This window comes from Hirundo rustica, chromosome 4 (genome assembly GCF_015227805.2).
Source record: "Hirundo rustica isolate bHirRus1 chromosome 4, bHirRus1.pri.v3, whole genome shotgun sequence".
In the NCBI taxonomy this organism is placed as follows: Eukaryota; Metazoa; Chordata; class Aves; order Passeriformes; family Hirundinidae; genus Hirundo; species Hirundo rustica.
Genome location: NC_053453.1, coordinates 33,909,822 through 33,930,377, shown reverse-complemented (window position 1 = coordinate 33,930,377; position 20,556 = coordinate 33,909,822). Strand labels below are relative to the sequence as shown.

At 40.2% G+C, this 20,556-nt stretch overlaps 1 protein-coding gene across 2 annotated transcripts in view; it reads right to left on the bottom strand.

Moving 5' to 3' along the window:
- The window catches only part of RASSF3 (Ras association domain family member 3), a 94,687-nt gene that overhangs the window by 66,219 nt on the left and 7,912 nt on the right, over positions 1–20,556 (bottom strand). The window contains exon 2 of one of the 2 annotated variants that reach the window (XM_040062546.1): positions 12,326–12,450. In XM_040062546.1, the coding sequence (XP_039918480.1) occupies positions 12,326–12,450 (125 nt within the window). Of the gene's footprint in view, positions 1–4,698; positions 4,718–12,325; positions 12,451–20,556 lie in introns of those variants that run through there. The other variant, XM_040062550.1, reaches the window with a different exon arrangement.

Sequence of the window (20,556 nt, the reverse complement as noted above, 5' to 3'; positions counted from 1 at the left end):
TTTTTTCCTTCTTAACTGAAGCCAAAACACACAGGTGACTTTTAAGAAATGAAAGTGTGGAGAAGAGTGTAAAATAAGACTGCTCTTACGTACAGCGCTTTAGCACAGTCTAGAGGACTTGTCTATGAAATGCTGCCAGCCATTGGACCATGGCCAACTCATCTTAAAATTCAGATAACCTGAGGGTGGATGGAATGGAGGCACGCATACTTCCCTTACATCAGAGGCCCCATGGCTCAGGGACATGTACTCGTGTACTGACTCTCCATCAGGCAATCTCAGTCCAAAGAAGGCTCCAAACTGCAAGCTGAGGATACTTTAAAGAAAAAAAGAAAATGGATGTTTACAAACTCTTAGTGAAATTGGATCTGTTGCAGCAAAACTCTGCTTTTACTGACTCTGCTAGACCCTAAATCTCCTTTTTCACTGTCTAACCTAATGCCATGATTCTCAAGAATCCCCAAGAGTGAGGCTACTCTGGGAGGTCCAGACAGTTTGATGGGACACAGAGGGAATCAAGAATGAAAAATCCAGATGGCCCATATCATCCCCTCTTGTCCCTTTCCTGTCTCTCTTTCCCTGGCAGCGGGTCCTCTCTCTGGCCCCACACAGGGGATGTTCACATCTGACAGGCTGCTCCTGCGCTGCGTGGAAGGACCTGGCAGCAAAGGAGTGAAGCCCAGCAGCCTGGGGTGTGGGTTGAGGCAGGGGAAGCTGTGGGAGCTGTGCAGCACACCTTGGAAGATTCCTGCTGGGAGATGGAGCACAGGATCTCAGCCAAAGGGGAGGACTCCTGATCTATCTGCAAAGGGTAGTGTTAAGGACACTTCTCAGACAGACAGCAGCTGCTGCCAAATGACAACTGAAAATATGGATCCTAGGCATTTTCAAACCACTTTTTTCTTGTATTCATTCACTCCAATACATTGTTCCTGTCTTGAGTTATATCTGCTGATTGTGGGGAAAATAATATAAACAACTCACAAATGCAAGTGCCAGATATTTTATTCCTTCCACTCCCTAATAGTGAGTTAACTCTGAATTTACCTTCATCTGTAATCCTCAGCTTTAAGAAACCAACCTTGCTTTCCTTCCCCAAATAATGGATTCTTTAACAAATTCAGGAATATTCATAGAAGTTACAGGTAAAGTATAAAGAAGAAACAATCAGATTCTCAGAACTCATAACTCTGTGCCACCTAGTGCATTCATTCACCCATAACATTTTGCAAGAAAGAGTTCATCCTCATTGTGGTGATAGGTAAGGAACAGTACTCACAACCATTTCTAAAACCAGGTTCTACTTCTGAGTGCCCAGACTGAGACATATATTGAGGTAAAACAAAATAGCAGCTTTGCATGCCATGGGCAACTCCCTCTCCACAAAACAATGAAGAAAAGAAAGCTGGAGGCGAAAGACTAAGAATTAAATCAGCACATCTGAAAACCGAGGCCAAATTGACTTGCTGAAGGCCATATCTGATCAGTCATTAGTACAGCAAGGACTGCATATCTGGCTTCCTCGGTCCCTGTTTCATGCTCTAATTCCCACCTCCAACAAACTGCTTTATAATAATCATAAGACCTTAGTGATTAGTCATATATGCAGATAAGGAAATTTCTCTTCAAGGTTACCGTAAAGGAAAATATTACTCCGGATGGCAAAAGGAAAGTCGAGGGAAGAGAACAATGCAATTGGAAGACAGAGTGGAGTGTATACTGAGCAGTGTTCCTCTAAACCAAAGTTCAAGAGTACTGGGAAATATAAAAGTAGTGTTCAGCCTTGTGATACACTGGTCTTCCTGCCTCAGAGAATAATGTTGCAGAATTTTCTGATAAGAAATTGTGATAGAAAAGCCTAGTGGAACTAAGACAACGTAATTTTTATCCTGGAATCAACTAAGTGAGGTCAGCCCCAGGCAGGATGCATGGTACTGACCTCATCCTGCTTCCCCATGGTAACCATCACCACTGCTTTGTTCTCACCTAGGATTGTAACGAAAAATAATCAACGATGGTATTTATCTTCCTGTAAACAAACACTCTGTCAGAAAAGACAAATCCTTAAAGGGGGATTTACCATGGCTACAATACACGCAAGCATCAGCAGAGAAAGAGATGGAGAAGTATAGGGTATTATTTAGGCAAATCAAGTAATCATATCCACTAATCCATCTTACTGCAACACATCAGCAGGCGAAATACCTGAAACAGGCATGTGCAGCTTTCCATGGGTTCACAAGACTAATTGTAATATGTATGTCTGAAGATCTCTTGGGATCTCATTATGAAAGTTTTCTTCTCAAATGTAAAAGGGAGGTAAGTTTTCCATTTTTCTCTAGGGGTTATCCAAATAGGGCAGGCATGCAGAGACCAGCCAGGTTTCTCTTCTCAGGAAGCTGTCTAGTGTCCAAGCATCATGGTTCCAGCATCACCTGGGCCAGGAGCTGATCCAAAACTCATTCATAGAAGGGACCTCTTGATTAGGCACAAGTCATAAGCAATATGAAGGTCACAGATGAAAGGTGATCAAGATGCAAATTTACTGTTGGATCAAAAATCCCAACTGGGATGTCACAACCATAACATAAGGTGTGTATCTTGAAAGAAGTGATAAAGGGATTTAATCTAATTTTTTTGAAAGGTTTGTTATACCATTTGTGAAATAAGCATTAAAAAAACCCCACAAAACAACAACAACAACAACAAACACAAAACAAAACAACAAAAAACCCAAAACAAATTAAAATACACAAAACAAACAAACAACAAAACAAATTAAAATCCACAAAACAAACAAACAAACAAAAACCCCAAAACAAACCAACAACAAACCAACCCAACAAAACACCAATGACAACTCATCACCAGCATATTATTTGTAGAACAAACCAGATCTGCAAAGCTTGTATTAATATACATTTTGTATCTGTGCCTCTGTGTTCCCAGGAAACTATACAACAGCCTGTTGTATCCAGGCAGCTTTTTTCACTTGGCAGTGAAGTATCATAAGGTCTTGGGAAGCAGAGGTGCTGGACCTATACTGCAGGAATGGGGGCTTACCACAGCTGTAATAGAAAGGGAGGAGGGAACATGACAAACTGGCTATTGCCTGAGGTCTCCTGCAAGTGCTCAGAGAACCCAGCATGTTTTGATCTGGGGAAGCCAGCTACTTCTTCATGCTTTGGGAAGGAACAAGAAGACTACTCCCAAGAAGGTTAAGTGGTAGTACTGGTGACAGTTTCCCCTTTCCCAGTAGGGATATTGAAGAATTAACACTACTGGATCACTGGATTTTAACACACTTATACAAACTATTTGCAGAGTAAATGGGGAAGGTTTAAGTTCTTATCCCCAATTCCTGTGGAGCACACTGATATGAGACAACACATCCAGGAATGGAGCTTCACTGTAGAATGACATCCCTTGGAGAAGGGGGACACAGAGTGCAGCACATGCACATAGCTGGAGAGAAACTGAGCTCCCGTGAACAAGCGGACTCTTCTGCACTGAGGATGAGTTTGGAGGTCAGCTTTTAGGCAGTGTCACCAGTTAGAGGAAGCCATGAATCAGTATGAAAAAATGCTACCTGCTGTCATTTGATTCCTGCTCTCTGGGAAACAAGACTTTTCATTTCTATAAGAAAAACAAACAGCACAGCACAGGGCTCTGTTGTCTACCTGTTTTCCTAACAGCTGTCTTTGTTACTGCTGGTTGGCATGCTACTTGGATCAAAGACTGGGAACAAGTATTTTCCTATCTTCACCCAGCAATGTTATCATTAAAAATAATCAAAAACCACTCCCCACCTTCCTTCCCCACCAGGGAAGGTTTTGCATCATGCCCTTCCTGCACTGAGTCAAAAGGCAGCAGCAATCTCTTCTGTGTATATTTCCAACAGCTGCTAATGCCATAAGTCAAACAAAAAGGTTGAAACTCTATTAAAAAAAAAAAAAAAAGTCCAGATAATGTGAAGCTGGAAGAGTATTTGAGAACATGGGATGTGGGTTTCCCAACAGTTCTGACTTTCTTTTCTAATCAGTTCTCACCGCCATCTCGTTATTTGCTCAGGGCAGGTCTACGTGGGATGAATTAAGTCGTCTGCATCATATCACAAGCCCAGCTACCTTCCGGAATATTCAAATGCAAAATAAAATCAGCCTCTTGAGTAAGTGCACTAGAAAGTGTCTGATATTAAATATCCCTTCAGACCCTTGTTATACTTGAACACCAGTCACCCCTTTACCTCTGTGGATTAATAGATTAGGACAAACCTGACATGGCTGCTGGGAATTCTATTTAGATTGAGGTGTTTAATGGATATGAAAAACATAATCAGGCCATGAAGGGTAGAATAAAAGCCATTGTCACTCTGCCAACATGTCTCTGACTGAAAGGCAAAGTTCAGTACTCCATCTGTCATCTGCAGCATATGGACTTTTGAGAAAAATCAGTGTTAGGACTTCACTGAGACTGAGATTTGCAGGGCATAGCATTTACACCCCATTTAACAATTTCCCTACCAGTGCTCATTTTCTTTGCATGTTTTGAGTGCTCAGTAAGGCTCTCAGGACACTGCCATGGTCAGAGATCTAACACCCAGCAACTGTGCAGCTTCCATGTATGATCTAACCTAAAACATAAACCACCAAAATACACACCTTCAAGCACAGCAGTTTTGATGCAACATGCATTTACCTTCACAAGACGCACCAAAACCAACTATCCTAGTGGTTGCTGTCCTGATCTGCATGTTGAAAAATCTACCCTGAAGATAACTCAGAAATGTCTTCTGATCCTCCTGCTGCAAACCGTCACAAGTCCAACTCTCAGGCTCCACACAGAGCTTAACGTTTTAGAGGATTAGTTCTCCTTGAACTCTTTCTCCAACGTGATTAAGCAATGCCATTTGAATACTGGAGAACCACGTGGAACATACAGGACCTGCAAGCACGTATTACACGTATTAAATTAGCAATGTGATCATCTGTGCTCTGCTGAGCCTGCTGAGAATACTGGGAAGATATTAATAACTTTGAATTAGGAAGAAAACTGGCACAATAAAAAAGTACAGTTGGTATTTTACATCCTACACCTGGCATAACACTGACAGCCGTGGAAAGGATTGTAAAAAAATGTGTGTATTAGAAATAAATAGTGGAAAAAGAACATCGATCTTACAGTGGCAGCTGACAAAATGATAGGTTGAGGCTGGCTTCATTTTTAAAGGAAACGTATTTTCTAGGAAGACAATACAAACCTCTTGAATATGAAAACACCTAACTGTGCAAAAAATCAAAAGTGCATTTAAAATGTTCCCCTTGTCTAATAGAGGAATTTTCCTGTCATTTGAAGCCTTGTCTGCTTCTTCAATGGAACTAGAAAATCAGACCTGTTTGACTATATTGATCTGGTTGCTAAACAACTGATAATTGATCTTCTCTAGGTTTCAGTAATGTGTGCTTTAAGCAGTGAGCTTGTTACCTTTCTGTTTGAAAGATCGGGCCTGAATATTAACCAAGTACTTAAAATGGGGAAAAAAACCCAACAAGCCCAACTTAAGAAAAAAAAGTTTAAAGAAAAATTTACTGATCAAAATGTGTGGGTTTTTAAAAAAAGTTTATAAAACATAATGGTGTACAAACACAATTCAGATTGCTTCCATGGTCTGAAAATTTCCACCAGGAAGCTCAAGTTCATTCTGTTAAAAATATCAATTCTAGTATTAATTCTGTTTGATGGTATGATGTTATAAGTCGCCTCACCACGTGCCCCATCCAGTCTTTACTTGCTGGGATTTGAGGTCTGTTCTGAGTTCTAAAACCCTCTCCTCATTTAAATGTGTCTTTTGGATCTATCCTACTTGCAATATTCAACTACTTGCAATATTCAACTACTGCCTCAGTCACCATCAACCTGAGCATTTGTTCAGTGTGCTCAAGAAAATCCTTTAGATATTTATTCCCTCATGCTTGTGCTGAAGAAATCCAAAGATCTGACAGAGTAAATTCAACTTTATAAAGTGTTACAATTCATTTATGATTTAAAGACCTTAAGTGAGTATTGTGCAAAGCCCATTTCAATAATATTCCTGTGAGGGAAGGTTGCAAAGGCTAGTTCCCCAGGAACTGCTGCGGATACTCTCAAATTATTTTTTGAAAGCTTGGAACTAATTTCTAGTTTATATAATTGATCAAGCCTTTTTTTTTTTGCCAAATATATTTCCCTAACAGTAACCCAAGCAATATACACAATTAGCACTGAAATCAGCTTCAGTTTTGGTTTGAAAGCTTTCGCAGTTACTATCAAAATTTAAATCTCGCTTTGTCTGCCAAAATAAATATAATTTAGTTTTCCTCTTTTCCTTTCAACTACTACCAAGCATAACCAGGTTTGACATAGATTTGAAATATGCAAGCCATAAACCCCATGCTCATTGTACAGGGTACACACCATTACCAAGAGTTAGCAGAGGAAAGCAATCAATAGCTCAAAGGTAGCTTTCATTATTAATCAAGAACTGCACACACCTACATTATGATATTCTGCTCTGTGTTGTCAGTTCTTTCTCCATGGGTTATTTTTTAAGAAATGTTCAACTACCATATCTTTTAAAGGAAGCAACTGAAACCACTTTCAGTTTCAGGTACATTTAGGTGACAACCTCAGTGCCCTTCCATGTCCAGAAGTTTCTGTATTAGCACTGTCAGATCCTCTCATTCTTCTCCATTCATGCGGTTTGAAGCAATCTGGGGGGTGTTGTTATTCAAGTCAATTGCAACATCCTATATCTCTTTCTATACTTTACCAAGTGCCTCAGGTCCTGTACAAAATTCAGCTCTGAGTGCCCTCTGTCTTTGAGAAAATTTGAGTGTAGTGAGACCTCTTTGGGAAGGCTTGTCAACTTGAAGAAGAAAAGAAATTCTATCTGTGACTTATGCATAAAAATTGTAACTTTTTGATTCACCTAGGATGATAGAAAAACAGGAAAATATTTAAATCCACAAAATGGCTTTGATACTTGGACTTTTGAGAAGGCCTTGGCATGTCAGTCAGAGGTGTTGTGCCAATTAATTGGCAATGCGGTAGCAGAGGAGAGGGTTGCTGGAAAGGAGCTTTGTTCATCCCACTCTGCTTGCTCATGGAAGAGATTGGCAACTTTCCCCAGCTGTTTCTGAGTGCTCTGTTACAAGACCACAGAGAACCTATATACATCATTTCCTCTTTAATCTCTGTAGGAAGTCTGTTTAGGAGGGAAACATCTAGGGCCACACAATTTTCACCTGAGCCATATATATCTGCCATTGGGCACTTGAAGTATGTCTGACACTGTGAATTTTGTTTTCAAGTATTTAACCCCTCAGCCTTAGTGATCTGTAAGAATAACTTCATCATGGAATTTCCTAGACCTTTTTATAATGAAATATTTATGTGTGTATCGATACACACTCAGAGAACGAAGCTCAAAAATTAGGCCTTTTGAGCTCCAACATCTTGTTAACAAAGTCAAGCTGTGTGACCATATCCCAGGTTCTGAGACCGTTTGACTGCTCCTGTGTGCACCCAAGTGCTCCAGTTGCTGGCAGAATTGCACAGGAGGGAAATCCACTGGAAATCTGTTGACTCTCTTTGCAAAATCAGCAGTTAATAGCCTTTAAGGAATTTCTCTTTCCCATAAGGGAAATCTTAAGCCTAGATTCTCAAACTATGGCTCAACAAGACATTTGTACAGGGTTATTTGGAGTTTAAGGTGTTCAAGCCACATCATAACACCCAGCCCCTGTTGTGATGACAGCGCTGTTCACAAGCTGTGTTGAGAACTGAAGAGCTGATTGGGCTTTGCAAGGACAAACACTGGAAGTTACGACATTTTTCTGACCCATTGTAAAAGAGCATTGTCCAAAACCAGCAGTTTTGGTGCCACTGAAAGTGGAAGAGCAAGGGGAACATGGAAAAGTGAATGTGCATGAACAAGCATTCAGGACCAGAACTGCAGCTGGGCGCCAAGCTCTGCTGCACTCACGGCACCACCAGGTCACTGCAGCAGAATGAAGTGCAGTTTGTATCACCTGTATCAAGCAGGAGATATATTCACACTGCCTGACCAATCTGAAATGAGAGTTGGAATTCAAAGCATTGTCTACCATCATCACAAAGTAATAATCTCCCTGTGTGAAGGAACTTTTACAAGAAAAGATCTAACCTGTACCAGCACAAGAGTGCCAATATAATGACTTGTGCTTTAGTGTTGAAAAAAAAAAAAAAAAAAAAAAAAAAGCACTACAGAACAAAACAGTTATCACAGGAGGAATAAAAGATACAAAGCCCAGGACTATGGCCTGTTACCAAGTCATCCCTCTCCATAAATACCAAAAAATTTGAGCATTCCTTCAAAATCTCCTCACAATTTAAATTGATGTTCACTGTGTGGGTGAGACATTCCCAAATACATGTATGACCTTTGCAACTCTGCATTTGACTAGAACATCTCATGCAAAATAACTGGTTTTGCAGGCCATGTGATTTTCAAAGGCATGATACAGATAAAGCAAAAGCAGGCATCACTGCGGAAAGTCCTGTGCTAAGAATCTAATGCCTATTTTAGCGAATAATGAAGTGCAACATACAGCTCTGTAAAAGACAGCAAGTGGTGCTGAGAATCCAAAGTCCTCAATATAAACCCTTCATAATGTCTATTTCAGAAAATCTCTGTTTTGATCCAGTGGACTGAATGTGTTCAGTTGGCTCTTGAATTGCCTCTTCTCACAGGCTTCAGGAAGCAGCCTAGTTTTCACCTGAAGTGGAACTGATTTTATGTGTCCTATGACTACTCCCTCATATCAACCAAAACAAGGGAAGTGAAGACAATTGGAAGATTTTCTTCAAAAGCCCAGTCTTGCATCTAAGTAAAACCCTGCAGACTAGACAACATCCACAGAATATGAATGCAAGAATAATTTTGTAAAGAGGATAGGTTCAGTCTTTTTCCCGTCCTCTGACCCCTTCACGATTTTATACTAAACACCTGTTCAGTTTTATACACGACATGTGGGTTCAGACTTTAAACAGAAAGTTGAAAATCACCTTAAGGCTGATAAAGCCCAGAAAATTTTAGCATGTGCCAGCTTTTGCAACAATGTTCCCATTCAGAGATATTAAAATTAATTTTTTAAATTTTAATTATTTTTTTTTCCCTATGAGAGTAGACAAGTCCTAGAAAGACAAAGTGATCTGAGAAGGTCGGTAGCAGAGGAAGGAGCGATTTCAAACCTTGGGGATTCCCATGGTAGCTCCGTCTGCACTGTGCAGCACGTGGGACAGCTGTGCGTAAAGAAAATGACCCAACAGGAAACATTCCAGGTTTTCTGCATGTAAATGACTGCTGCCTCAAAACCAGTGGATGATGGATGCTGAAAATAGCATTTGAATCCTCATCTTTCCTGTATCAGTTGTCAGGCACACACTGACCCAAACAGCTAGTGAGGAAAGAGATTAGCAACCACTGTCACCCACTGCAAGCGGCCAAAGTGTGACTTCTTCTGAAAGGAAGGAAATCAGTAGGAATAAACAGTATTTCTCTGATGGGGTCTTGTTGCACACAAACAAATGCACGTAAAATTTGGCTCCCCTAAGAACGGTAAGGCTCAAAGAGCAAGAAACAGTTTCCTTGCTCACTATTCATACCCAGGACAGCACTAGCTCTTTTTTAGATCTCTCACAGGCAAACTGTATGTGTCTTTTTGAGTAAAAATTATTTTTAATGCCCTTCTCTCTCTGCTCCCGTCGTATTGTCTTGCTGACAGTTACCCACACTTCCAAAACCCGTGTTGCCATGTATTTCCTCCCCTCCAGCCCTGCTAATCTGCCTTTCAGCATCTAGGATATTCCCTTTCACTCTTCCCAAGTGAGACACATGGAGCTCACAAGAGAAACTATATCTTCAGTCACAGTTCAGGTGGCTGGAGCAGCCTCTCTTCTACAAAATAAAATGTTGTGCTTGCAGAGAAAATTCAGTGATGACTTGGAGGACACACAGCAAGCTCAGCAAGGGTGCTCAGAAATTTTAGAATCATAGAATCATTAAGGTTGGAATAGTCCTCCAACCTTCCACCAAATACTACTAAAGCCACTAAACCATATTGTGAATAGTCACATCTATTCACTTTTTGAACACTTCCACGGATGGTGACTTCACCCCTTCCCTGGGCAGCCTGTTCCAGGACTATGCCAAACAATCACTCTAGTCACTAGAAGTCATTACAAATCTTTGTGGGACCAAATATTGGTTTTACTTATCTGGATTGTTTTGCTTTTTAGTAGAATTATTATTTCATAAAAACTGATTTTGACATAAGTCTGTAGCAAGTTTCTTTTTATTTTCCTGCTAAAAAAATAAAATTATAAAAATGCTTCCTGGAATCTGTCTGACATGTCTACGGCAAGGACTGAGGATAAAGTCTAACTTTGTCCATCACAAATATTCCTCAGCTAGATTTTAGGCCTTATGTGTATTCTATAAGATTTTTGCTTAACAGGAATCTAGAAAGTAAAAGTGCTGCACTGTTTTTTTAATTTGGAATCCTCTGAGAAAATACTTCTTTTGGTTGATTCACTGGTGAGTAAGGTATGATCACAGAGAAATGTAAGCATTGGGTTTTATCTCAAGTATACATTAATATTTCTTGCTGTTTTTTCCACTAAGTTAAGCCTGCTTTGCTTTGTGTGTCCTCAGACTATTTCACTGAAATGGCAGTGCATCATCTTTAGTTAATGATTCTGTTGCTGGGCTCCAGAGCTGGCTCAGAACAAATTTTTGCAATCCTCAAGGAGGAGTCCCTTACCCTCCTTAGTACTGTTTAGTATCTGCCTTTAAATAGGGCTATAACTACAATTACCTGTGACTGCATATCCCACAATTAATAAATTAAAGTAGGAAAATAATAATGACTTTGAAGACAAGTGTCATTTGTTTGATTCCTTAGACCAGACTTATTTCAGGAAAGAAAAATTTAAAGCGGAAGTTGCTGTCTGAAAGGGAGTTTTAGGGACCATATGCTATAGTGTGTTAATATATTTGTGGAGCAATCTTTCATGTACATAATTGGGCAGCTTCTAAGGGCAGTTATAGGACCTCCACTATATATAACGGATAATACTGCAAGAAAAAATACCCAAGAATTCTAGTTTCTTGCCTTACAAGAAAATAGTCTTTTAAGACCTTATCTTAACTATTTGTAAGATGCAAAAATATGCTTAACTTAAATTAAAAATGTTTATTCTGTACATTATTAAAAACAAACAAACAAACAAAACCAAACAAAAACAACCCAAACAACCTATCCCATAAATCTGGTAACAAGTGATAGCTCTTGGGTAGGAAAAATGACACAGGGCGTACAACTGGTGTGTGTCAGAACATTGGTTTTATGCATTTATGCATCTTATGGTGGGGCAGAAGAAAGGGAAGAGGACACTTCTTGGAGACAGAAGTATTTTGGGTGGGCACAAATTTTACAGCAGGTAGCTTGTAGCATGGCACAGCCTGTGCTTGGCAGGTCTGTGGATAATGAAACCCAGGGTAGGTAGATCTGACTGTTCTACGAATCTCTCTTGATTCTTACAGTGAACAGCATAAATTCTTACAGTGAATAAAATGAGCATGACCAATGATAGCTGGGTCTGGGATTGTTTGGGTTTTTATCCCTCTCCCCCAGTAAGGACATTTCTTCAACATGAGTTCTAAAGATAGTAGAAGAGTTAAACTGACCACTCTGGATATGCATATACCAATTTGTTTTCACTAATTATGTTTTGAATAAAACTTATTGGTTAAACAAGTAACACTTTAAGTTTAGACCAGATCTACATTAATGAAGGGGGTATTTGGTGCTTAAATAAAAGGCTTGAAAAAAGGAACTTACACACAAACAACTTGCCACAATTCTTCATCCTCCCTCCCCCCTAAAAATAAAAACAGGAGAGTGTCTGTATGTTATCACAGCTGACATCTCAGAGGTTTCTAATGACTGGGTGTAAATGACCCCACGGTGGCCAAAACCAACAGGAAAAACACAGTTTTGTTGGATTACTTTTCAATCAGTTTAGCTGAAAACTAACTGGGGCAGGAGTGACCCAGCTGGCAGGGGCCAGTTCCACCCTGACCCGGCTCTGCCGTAAAATCACAGCACTGGGTGGCAAATGCAGCTTTGCTGGCCATACCTAAGTGAGACATTCTTCCCGAGCAGCCAGATGAGGCAGGCAGACCACACTTCATGAGAGAGCTGACAAGAGAAAGCACTAATCACCTGAGCACGGGATCTCTTACCTGACCGGCGCTGGAAGATGAATCTAAGGTGTCATGCGGAGCGAGGCAGTCCATTAATCTTCCATTCCGCCGGCAGCCCAGGTGCACCAGGTCTCGGCAGTGAGCATGGCAGGTGTACCTGCAATCTTAAAAACCCACGCACGGACACCAGGAAAAGAAAAAAGAAAAAAGAAAAAAGAAAAAAGAAAAAAGAAAAAAAAAAAAAAGAAAAAAAAAGAAAGAAAGAAAAGAAGAAAGAAAAAAAAAAATAAAAAAAAGAAGAAAGAAAAAAAAAAAAAGGTGTTTAGAAATTAGGTTTCTGCAGGAAGAACACAGGAGTGAGACACATCCTCATTTGCTACGTGACCTCAGAGAAATAACCACCTCTCAAGTGAATTTCCCCACCCATATCAAAGATAATAATAGCTCCACAGTGCTGGAGATGTAAATTCACCGGAGCGAAGGTGACAGTGCAGCACACCTCCCAGTGTCACACTGACAGGCCTGCAGTCCAGCAGGTCTTCTGTTAGATCAGGGCTGCCTCAGGGAGATGGTCCTGCAAAAGGTCCGTGCCACAAACAAGGTATTAGCTGTTGCAACGTAAGCATGAAAGGGGCAGTTCTCAGAAAAGACACAACATTTTTGACTTACAGACAAAAAATTCTACCCACACAGAATTACTGCTACATGGTTTTTCATGTTTTAAGCTCTAGATAGTCACAAGAATATGCGCATGAATATTAAAAGCAGAATAAGTGGCTTATCTGAAGCTTAATTATGCTGATAAATCACATGGTTGCCTTCAGTAACAATTCAGAAATTTCACTTGCTGGCTATCAAAGTCAACTAAGATGGCTATTAGAAATGTAAATTCATTATAACAGGCAGATGGCCCTATCTCTAGTAAGAAATAGATGATTCATACTCCCTCTAATCTCAAAGAAATAATCACTTTAAGAGTATTTGCAAAATAGCTTGTATTTGCTTTGAAGCCCTGTTGTGTTTGCTGGTTTTCTGCGTAAGCTGGGCAGAGTTCACGATGCCATCTTTGTCTAGTACTGAATGTCACTTTCTATTTTTAGGCTTTAAATTACTTATAATTTTGCCAAAGAGCAACCACTTGTACTTCAAGTTTCCATGCTGGGGAACATGATGCTGTTTGCTTTAGAACATTTCAGCTAAAACAATTCAGCCATTTCCAAGAATGACTTTTGGAGAAAACACTTTCATTTTCTCTAACTAAACTGCACTTACTCTTTTTTTTTTTTTTTTTTTTTTTTTTGCCCTTTTTTTTTTTTTTGTTTTTTTCCCCATTGTTGTTACAAAGCTTTACGCTTTCAAGATTTGTAGCAAAAGATGAATTCTGGATGGGCTCTTTTTTTCCCTTATCAGCCTCTCAAAAATTTCAGTTTCTCTTATGTGTAATTAGATTCCCATTGCAAAAAATAAGTTCTTGAACTTTCTAACTTCCAATCTGTACTCATCATGGTGTTATGGGGCAAGACAGGAGAGTGTTCTCTGAAATTATGTTCCTCTTGGCTAGGGACTGGATCTTTAATATAAGACCCCTGTACCATCAGACCACTCAAAAGTAAAAATTATAATGTGGATAAAGTGTAAACCTGCAATCACATTCTTGTGCCTGATACAGAATTTATGTTACACTTGCATTAAGGCAAGATTAATTGTATTTATTTGGCACAAAGTCAGCCTGTCAAAACTTTTTCAACACCAGCAACCCAGCAGAGTGAGTCCATCCTGAATCAGCACTCCGAAGCAGATAACTGGGATGTTTCTGATCTTAAAACAGACTGACTACATCACAACAACCATATCACAATAATATCACTGTATCTCAAGTCACACTCCTCTTGACACATCAGCAAATAACTTCCAGTTAATTATGGGTTACAAAGGACCCTGTTGCAGTATAAATCAAAGCACTGAAAAGGACTCAAACTCTCCAAAACAGTCACTGTATTTAATACAGAATTTGAAAAAGGTGAAGCAAAACAGGCAGACTATGGAGACAAATAAAAAGAATGGTTAAGGCAGCTGTATGGTGCCCAGGAGAAATGATTGCTGTCTCTACATCCTTGTGTGATGCTGGCAAGCCATGTCAGGCTTGCTCCAGTTGCTGCCTAATTTCTCCTGGGTTCTGCATTTGAGTTCCTTTATCCAATTTTTAGTGAACATGGAGTATTCCCAACTGCAGCTGAAGTCAGGGAGAACTGGGCTTTTGACCCAAATGAGGTTTTCCCAGGGCTCTGTTTTATGCTTATGCAGCTGGGATTATTTTTGATGAGTCATGCACCTCATGAAATACTGGAGGAGACAGAACACTAATTTTCGTGGAGGCCTTGAGAAGAGAAGGATTTTGTTTTGGGGAAGGGACCCTGTAAGGCACAGTGGAAAAGCCAACAAGAATAAATAAAATTTGGAGCCATTGTTCATCAGGCAAGGGAACAGGGCATCTCCATGAGAAAACCAGGATAGGAGAATTTAAGTAAAAATGATATTACACTGCATAAGCAAAAGAAGATCAAACTAAAGTAGCATTTGAATTTCTTATTTTTTTTCCTTAATTTCTGTGGTTTTTACTTTGCAAGTTCAGTTCTCTTTTTTAGAAAAAATTCTTATGCGATTGCACTGTATGCCCACTTTTCAGCCTCCCCCTGCAGTTCTGACAGAGCTGACCATTTCAACTAGAAATGGTCTAAAAGCTAATTAAGTTTTATTAAAATTATCTCCTGGCTAAAGGAGGGAGATCCAAACTAACACCCGCACTCAGGACAAAGCTGGCAAAATTCAGCCTTTATGCCATTGCCTGACAATGTCTGGACAATCAGCTACTGCACATCACCTGCGTGGTGAGGAGGTTACGGGGGAATGTCCTACAAATCTGTAGGACACCAGGGTTCAATAATTTCCCAACTTCCTATGGCTGCGTAAACGTATGTACTGAGCATGCACCAATTCACAAATAATATTAGGGAAAAAAAAATCTGTTCACTAAACAGCGTTCTGAAACGGGATTACTTATTCAGTTAGGAAACATTAACTCTCAATGCTATTTTGTTTGTCATTTATATTAATTTTAATTTGTGAGTCCATAATGTCATTTGCAAGACAAGCCCATAATTTCCACCTAGGTATTATAGGCATAATTAGAAAAAATGTGAAAGCTTCATCTCTAGAACTGTTTCAGTCTTAAGCTAGATTTTAACATACTGTTTTTAAGTTTAATAAGCAAGATTAGAAAAAGGATTTATTTTTCCTAAAACAGTGGATCTCTGTATGTTCTTTTTTTCATATGTGTTTTAGCTTTAAATATATATTATTTCATTCCAGTTGTGGCATACAATGTTCCACAAAGGTTCAGACAGCATCAAATTTAAAAAATACTCTTTTGTGGTAAACCTTTACTGGAGTGCTCCCAAAATTTCAATTAGTTCAAAAAGTAGCTATAATTCTGGAAAGACTCTTCTGGTAATTAGATCATGGATTGCCATATAATTTCTTCTTGGAAAGCAATCAGAATCAGGTGCTCTTTCCTGATGTGATCTGAAATGAATCCTGTTCATTGAAATCAGAGCTCTGTGGACTTTAACTTAGCACATTTGACAAAAGCATTCACTGACAATTAGAAAAGCTAACAGTTTTATTTTACTGATGCTCAGACTGTCATGTACACTGAATTTGCATATGAAAATGATGCATCAATGCATATTAATTATTAAAATTGTCCTGAATTATCAGGAAATGCAAAGTATCTCTTTATTAAACATAGAAATATTATGCATTAGAGGTTTCATTGTCAACGACTGAGACATAATGAAGCACTTTATGATTTATTATTCTATTGCAACAATGTCTTGCCTAGGGTCATAGGAAAAAAAAAAATTATATTTTTGCTAGAAATCAACACCACTCCTAACCTGCCCTAGTAGCCTGTAAGGCTTCAACATGTTCATTTTACATGAATGGACCCTGTCTGATGTTTGGGTTTTCTTCACCCAAAACTTGGTTTTGCCTCATAGCTTGTAAATAGCTGTTCCCATAATCAACTTGCTCCAGGGCAGTGCAACAGAAAGCAGGCAGAGGAACATGCAAGAACTCAACAAATGCTCCAATATCAGACCCTAGTAACTAATATTGCTAAATCAGGCAGAGGCTCAATAGCAAAGCCTCTCTATCTTGCTCTGGTCTCCCCTGCCAAGGAAATGTGTGATTTAATTTCTGTGATGGCCCAGACAAATTTAACTTCCAAATGGATATGCAAAATGTATGTTGTGCCTAAACAACTGAAGCACGTGGAAAGTTCAAAGCCAAATTTGTATTCCCTTTGCATTATTTATCAACCACAGAAAAATATCTTTATTAGAAAGTGTGAGGAGGATATACAACTTGGTCCTGCTACTGTGGTGGGAAGTTAGCAAGTAAAATCATCTTTACATGAGAACCCCTGGCCTGGTTCCTGGCCATCAGAAGAGAGCTTTAGTGCTGTGCTTACTCCACAGAAAGTATGCCTGTAAAGCTTCTTGGAAAAATTATTCAAACTGTGTAAGGTGTTTAGTGCTTTAATTTTTAATCCATTTTCAGCCAGCAGGTAACAAAAGGAAGGAGAATGAAGTTCAGCTATATTTCTCCTGCAAGACAGAATTGAACTGTGTTACTTCTACAATACATTGGTATCAGCATGTCACGTTTCAATTTATGCTTAATATATGTTGTGTTGGTCTTTTTTCTGCTTATGTTCAAATGTCTACATTCTGCTTTGATGCTAAAGTTGCTACAAAGATCTTTTTTAACAGTTTCACTGAAATCTGTAATGGAATGAGAAACCTATTGGCAATAAACAGCCTTCAGAAAGCTCTTCACAGCTGCTAGGACGTGGAGATATGCCGTAACATCAGTTTTATCTCTATGATATACTCTTTATTTCTGCTTGTTTGTTTATCTGATAGTCACACTTAACATCAGTCTGAGATTAAAATAAAGTTCTAATCATATTTCCCAATTAGTGATTTTTAAGGGATCACTATTATTATAGATGAGAAGAATTTCTGAGGTCCTTATGGCCATTCTTTCCCCTGAGTGATCTTTGTGTGTATTTTGTGCTCCTTCCCCACTGTGGAGCTACACTAGGCTTAGAACCAGACTGAAACCCAGCAAAGCTGTGACTATCCACAAGTGCCACTTAAGGTCTTCTGCTGTGTCTCTGTAGACTCTGCTCTCAACAGATACAACGGCCATTCTGGGCCACAGGTCCTGAGGCCCTTTTTGGGACACACACTTCCCATAGAGAGGATCCTCTGTCATTTTCCCAAGAACAGAAAGACCATAGAACCGGCTTAACTTGCTGACTAGGGCAATTCTCCAAGAAGCACTTGAACTGCAGCCCTATCTGTAAGTGCCACAGCTCCAGTCAGGGTCAGGAACCCTGCCCCGGAAACAGGATAAGCTCCTGTAACAGTCTCTATTAAGAGCTACTCATGGTGATTAAAATAAAATTAACCAGAGTGCCTATGGCACAGACCTAAAAAATCATGAGTTGCATATATTTGGACCTCAGAGGAAGAGAAGTGCTTTAATCAAACAGTCCAGGTACCAACACAAATGCCTGTGGTGTTTTTGTTGGGCAGGTGTCTTACAGAGTTGGAGTTTGGGTGCTGCTCAAAAAAATTGCCATATTACTCACCAGTTTCAGATTCAGAGTTTTTAGATAACAGTTAATCTAACATCTAGGCAGGCAACGACCTGACTCTGCCACATGCAAGGGACATTACATCTGTAAAGCAGGAGGGACTGATCAGCCTTTGGTAAGAAGAAAAGACAACACTTCCCTGAGTGAATCACTGAGAACTCCAAGGGAAGCCCAAAGGAGAAAAGAAGGTATAACAATCATCAGCCTGCATGAACCTGGGACGTTTGATGTCCTTGCTGCCTGGGAAATCAGGGACCATACTCCTGATTTCCTGCACCACATAACGAATAATTGGTTAATACATAAATTCAGCTCTCCAGCTGCAAAACAGGAAAGAATGACAAGTATTTTAGAGTAAACAGCCTAAACTGGATTTTTTTTTTCAGCTTCTGCTGCTGGTACCTCTATAAACCTCATCTCAGAGCCTTTTTTTTTTTTTTTTTTTTTTTTTTTTTTTTTTTTTTTTGGCATGAGCTAACGCTAACCTGATTTGTGCCAGACGGTTTGCTAGATAACTGGTAAACACCAGGACACATGCCTTCTGTGTCATGGTCATCCTTGGCCGCGGTGGGGAGGTGATGCGGCAGGCTGGCCAGGACTGGCACCCCGGGGCAGCTCACCAGCCTTTCCGAGAAGTGGAAGGTGACATTGCCATCTAGCTGCACGTTGAAAAACTGGGAGGTAGGTGTTAGCATGGATGAAGCATCTCTGAGGGACCACTGTTAGCCAGGTAGGGCTGCTGGCAGCTGCCACAGAGAAGGTCCCTGACTGAGAGAGGATTCTCCACTCTTGGCACCAGTGACTGTAAAAAACACAAGAAGGGTCAACGATTTGGCTGCTGAAATCTACACTGGTTCTCAGATGATTAAATGTCTCTGAGCACCTGGCCCTAAGCGACATAGGAGCATAAATCCCATTGATTTACTCTGGCGTATTAAAGAATTAAAATCAATATAATTGGTTGATAAAACTTGTTTGTATTTTTATCAATGTGACAACAATCAAGTCTTCTCCCTCCTTCCAGCGCTTGCCAACAGGATCCAGTGAAGACTTGTCACAGGAGACAAACATCTTGCACAAGTGTGGGATCCTACATAACCAGCCTATAAACAGGCTTCTGCTCCTGAAAACTACTACACTTCTTTTGGCCAGATACTGCTCTGCACACAGTCCTGTTCGCAGTCACCACTCCCACAGAAACAGAACACCCAGTGTTTGCCAGACCACCCTAAAATAAACACAAAATCTGTTTGCAAACAAGGCTGAGAATATTCACTTCATGCAATCGAGTTATGGGTTAAAACATAAATTTGCAGTAGTGGAAATACTTTAAAAGCAGAAGCCCAAGACAAGAAAAATCAGGTTCAGGTTATGTTTACTTCTCACAATCTCCTTTATCTGTTTCAGCATCACACCTAGCTGGAGAGCTGGACCACATCCTCGCCTTCAGGCTATACCATAGCTATCATGATTTTGGGAGCTCTTAGTATGCCAGTTTCTGGGAGGCAGACTGAGAGGTACATGGCTGAGCTCTCCCTCCCCAGGAAGCCCGAAATGCCTCTTCCCTTAAGGGCTTCCTCCTGGGCACAGGAACACCATGCAATAATGCCAGAGTGTGAAGGAAAGGAGAGGCCTCATTTCTCCTTTAGTCCTCTTCACACACTGTGTGAATCTGTGGCATTCTTTAGGGTTTTTTTAACTTCCAGGCTACATCCTAAGAAACAACTTCCTTGGGATGATTACATTGCTTTTGCCCTGATCTTTGAGACTCCTACTTCTCCATGCCAGATAGGGGTGAGGAGGCCAAGTTCCTCTGTGCAGTAACCAAACAATGAATTAGAGACTAAACTCGGCAGATACCTTGACGTATTACCATGTCTATCCTTTCATGACAAACTTCAGAGAGTGCTTGTTGTACGCTTGACCCAGTGAACCACAGACCCCTCCCACAAAGGCTCATAGGCTCCAGAAAATCTGATGGACCTGGACAGTGTCAGGCTTTACTGACCACATGCACCAGTGACAAAACCAGGGTATCACATAGGAACTGTATTTCTTCTTCAGCTCAAGAGCCAAGAGATTGCATTTCTGGAACAGAAAACAAATCTTATTCATTTCTGAACTGCAGTGAAGTTACGCTACACGCACAAAAAAGTACCCTGTAGGTAAAATCCTAGATTTGACCTGCCCTAGAAATCAGCTTACAATAATTAATTTACATTTGATTTCCTACAGAACTATTGATTTTAATCTTACTTAACTGCAGTAGCTGTCAGGTTTCTCTACACAACATTAAGCAGCACAGGGGAAAAGCAGAGGGCTGAGCCCCTGGCCAGCATGCAGCTCTCAGCCTTGTGCTGTGCCACACGCAGCCCCCAGAGTCGGGATGGAGGGACAGATACCAGCAGCCCAATGAGTTCTAGCTGCTCCACCTTCTCCCTCTCCTCCATAAGGCCAGGCAGCCAGAGGGGTGTCTTGGCATTCGCTGAGCCATGCTTGCAGCAGCAATGCGGCAGCAGAGGGGCTAGGATGGTAAAATGGCAGC